Source organism: Salmo salar, chromosome ssa02 (genome assembly GCF_905237065.1).
Source record: "Salmo salar chromosome ssa02, Ssal_v3.1, whole genome shotgun sequence".
Classification (NCBI taxonomy): domain Eukaryota; kingdom Metazoa; phylum Chordata; class Actinopteri; order Salmoniformes; family Salmonidae; genus Salmo; species Salmo salar.
In genome coordinates, this window is record NC_059443.1 from 94,964,649 (window position 1) to 94,968,485 (window position 3,837).

The following is a 3,837-nucleotide window of genomic DNA, read 5'->3' on the forward strand; positions in this document are numbered from 1 at the left end:
CAGGTGGGTGCTGCTATGATGACCAGTGAGCTGAGATAAGGGGGGACTTTACCTAGCAGGGTCTTGTAGATGACCTGGAGCCAGTGGGTTTGGCGACGAGTATGAAGCGAGGTCAACCAACGAGAGCGTACAGGTCGCAGTGGTGGGTAGTATATGGGGCTTTGGTGACAAAACGAATGGCACTGTGATAGACTGCATCCAATTTATTGAGTAGGGTATTGGAGGCTATTTTGTAAATGACATCGCAGAAGTCGAGGATCGGTAGGATGGTCAGTTTTATAAGGGTATGTTTGGCAGCATGAGTGAAGGATGCTATGTTGCGAAATAGGAAGCCAATTCTAGATTTATTTTTGGATTGGAGATGCTTATAGTGAGTCTGGAAGGAGAGTTTACAGTCTAACCAGACACCTAGGTATTTGTAGTTGTCCACATATTCTAAGTCAGAACCGTCCAGAGTAGTGATGCTGGACAGGCGTGCAGGTGCAGGCAGCGATCGGTTGAAGAGCATGCATTTAGTTTTACTTGTATTTAAGAGCAGTTGGTGGCCACGGAAGGAGAGCTGTATGGCATTGAAGCTCGTCTAGAGGTTAGTTAACACCGTGTCCAAAGAAGGGCCAGAAGTATACAGAATAACACCAATAACAGAGGGGGTCTGATCTTTGTGCCTCTGTAAATTTCTCATTATTCACGATTCATTCATGATTATTCATAATCATGGTAGCATCCACATGAATGTAGAAGTGTTCAGAAACATCTTCTATTCTTACTGACAATACAAGTAAAGTGACTCCAAAATGACAGGACATTATTCACCAATCAGTTTCTATTTGGAAAAACATCATCCAAAACACAACCAAAACAAACTGAAAAATGAATTCAACAAGTTTGTAGAATCACAAGCTTGATGTAATCACTGCAGGCATGGAACATGGGACTAAATACTAAACTTATGACTACTTTAATACAATATAAGTGAATTTGTCCAAATAATTAAGACTTCTTCAAATGGGAGAACTACGTACAGAAAGTGCTTTAATTTCTAAATGGTAAAACAGATATGTATGAAAATACCCTCAAATAAAAGGTGACATTCTGTACTGTCACCTAATATGAAACATCTCAAATCCAAAAGGCTGGAGCATAGCACCACATTTAAAACTGTAAGCTTCACTGTCCAAACACATATGGTGTGGACTATGTGTGTCTGGTAAACACATGTGGATCTGGTGAACAGTTATCACTTGTTGACCAACTACAGGAATACTGACCTCAGAGTCTCCAGTTTACAGTGGGGATTCCCCAGTCCAGCAGAGAGCAGCTTCACTCCTGAATCCTTCAGGTCATTGTTACTCAGGTCCAGCTCTCTCAGGTGTGAGGGGTTTGACCTCAGAGCTGAGACCAGAGAAGCACAGCCTTCCTCTGTGACTAGACAGCCTGACAGCCTGCAAAGAGTCAAATCAAATTAAAATCACACTGCTATGCTTTGGTGGTGAAAATAGTGGCAGTATAATTTTTCAACATTTTTCAGATATCAGTGTCCTGAAACCTGCCATATCTATTCGTAAATGAATGTATCATCATTAAAAATGACAAATGATCAAAGTATTGCCTGCAGATAGAAACATGTATAGTACAAATATTTGAGTAGACTGCCCAGACCAGTTTAAAATCAATATCAGTCAAAAGACAGACAGTGAGGTATCAGATTTAGATTGTATTGAGTATACAGTCCACACATATCTATTTTGACAGTGAAGATAACATTTTAAATGTGGCTCTGTACTCCAACATTTTGGATTTCAGATCAAATGTTTCATATGAGGTGACAGTATATAATGTCACCTTTTATTTGAGGGTATTTTAATACATACAGTTGAAGTCAGAAGTTTACATACACCTTAGCCAAATACATTTAAACTCCATTTTTACAATTCCTGACATTTAATCCTAGTAAAAGTCCCCTGTCTTAAGTCAGTTAGGATCACCACTTTATTTTAAGAATGTGAAATGTTAGAATAATAGTAGAGAGAATGATTAATTTCCGCTTTTATTTCTTTCATCACATTCCCAGTGGGTCAGAAGTTTACATACACTCAATTAGTATTTGGTAGCATTGCCTTTAAATGGTTTAACTTGGGTTAAACGTTTCGGGTAGCCTTCTACAAGCTTCCCACAATAAGTTGGGTGAATTTTTGGCCCATTCCTCCTGAAAGAGCTGGTGTAACTGAGTCAGGTTTGTAGGCCTCTTGCTCGCACACGCTTTTTCAGTTCTGCCCACAAATTTTCTATAGGATTGAGGTCAAGGTTTTGTGATGGCCACTCCAATACCTTGACTTTGTTGTCCTTAATCCATTTTGCCACAACTTTGGAAGTATGCTTGGGGTCATTGTCCATTTGGAAGACCCATTTGTGACCAAGCTTTAACTTCCTGACTGATGTCTCGAGATGTTGCTTCAATATATCCACAATTTTCCTGCCTCATGATGCCATCTATTTTGTGAAGTGCGCCAGTCCCTCCTGCAGCAAAGCACCCCCACAACATGATGCTGCCACCGCCGTGCTTCACAGTTGGGATGGTATGATGGCTGTGTGGTCCCATGGTGTTTAGACTTGCGTACTATTGATTTAACGTGTTACCTTCAGGCGTTTGGAAATTGCTCCCAAGGATGAAGCAGACTTGTGGAGGTCTACAATTTTTTTTCTGAGATTTTGGCTGATTCCTTTTCATTTTCCCATGATGTCAAGCAAAGAGGCACTGAGTTTGAAGGTAGGCCTTGAAATACATCCAAATTATGTCAATTAGTCTATCAGATGCTTCTAAAGCCATGACATAATTTTCTGGAATTTTCCAAGCTGTTTAAAGGCACAGTCAACTTAGTGTATGTAAACTTCTGACCCACTGGAATTGTGATACAGTGAATTATAAGTGAAATAATCTGTCTGTAATCAATTGTTTCAAAAATTACTTGTGTCATGCACAAAGTAGATGTCCTAAACGACTTGCCAAAACTATATAGTTTGTTAACAAGAAATTTGTGGAGAGGTTCAAAAACACGTTTTAATAACTCCAACCTAAGTGTATGTACACTTCCGACTTCAACTGTATGTGATTGACGATTAAAAATTAAATTCTGATGATGCCATGATTAAGAAAAATCATGAATAAATCATGAATCAGAATGAGTGAGAAAGTTACAGAGGCCACAACAGAACATGCTAACCTCTCACCATTACCAATAACAGAGGCTACAACAAAACATGCTAACCTCTCACCATTACCAATACCAGAGGCTACAACAAAACATGCTAACCTCTCACCATTACCAATAACAGAGGATACAACAAAACATGCTAACCTCTCACCATTACCAATAACAGAGGATACAACAAAACATGCTAACCTCTCACCATTACCAATAACAGAGTCTACAACAAAACAGCTAACCTCTCACCATTACCAATAACAGAGGCTACAACAAAACATGCTAACCTCTCACTATTACCAATAACAGAGGCTACAACAAAACATGCTAACCTCTCACCATTACCAATAACAGAGGATACAACAAAACATGCTAACCTCTCACCATTACCAATAACAGAGGCTACAACAAAACATGCTAACCTCTCACCATTACCAATAACAGAGGCTACAACAAAACATGCTAACCTCTCACCATTACCAATAACAGAGGCTACAACAAAACATGCTAACCTCTCACCATTACCAATAACAGAGGATACAACAAAACATGCTAACCTCTCACAATTACCAATAACAGAGGGGGTTTGATCTTTGTTAGTAGAATCACAAGCTTGATGTAATCACTGCAGGTG

The 3,837-nt window shown here is 39.3% G+C and overlaps 1 protein-coding gene across 1 annotated transcript in view; it reads right to left on the reverse strand.

Annotated features, from left to right (window-relative positions):
* Nucleotides 1–1,420, reverse strand: part of LOC123739624 (stonustoxin subunit beta-like) — a gene marked incomplete at its 5' end in the record, with an annotated part of 10,558 nt that extends 9,138 nt beyond the window's left edge. Inside the window, one exon of the mRNA XM_045713920.1 lies at nucleotides 1,269–1,420. Coding sequence (XP_045569876.1) covers nucleotides 1,269–1,420 — 152 coding nt within the window. The remainder of the gene's footprint in view (nucleotides 1–1,268) is intronic.
* Nucleotides 1,421–3,837: the final 2,417 nt, after the last annotated feature.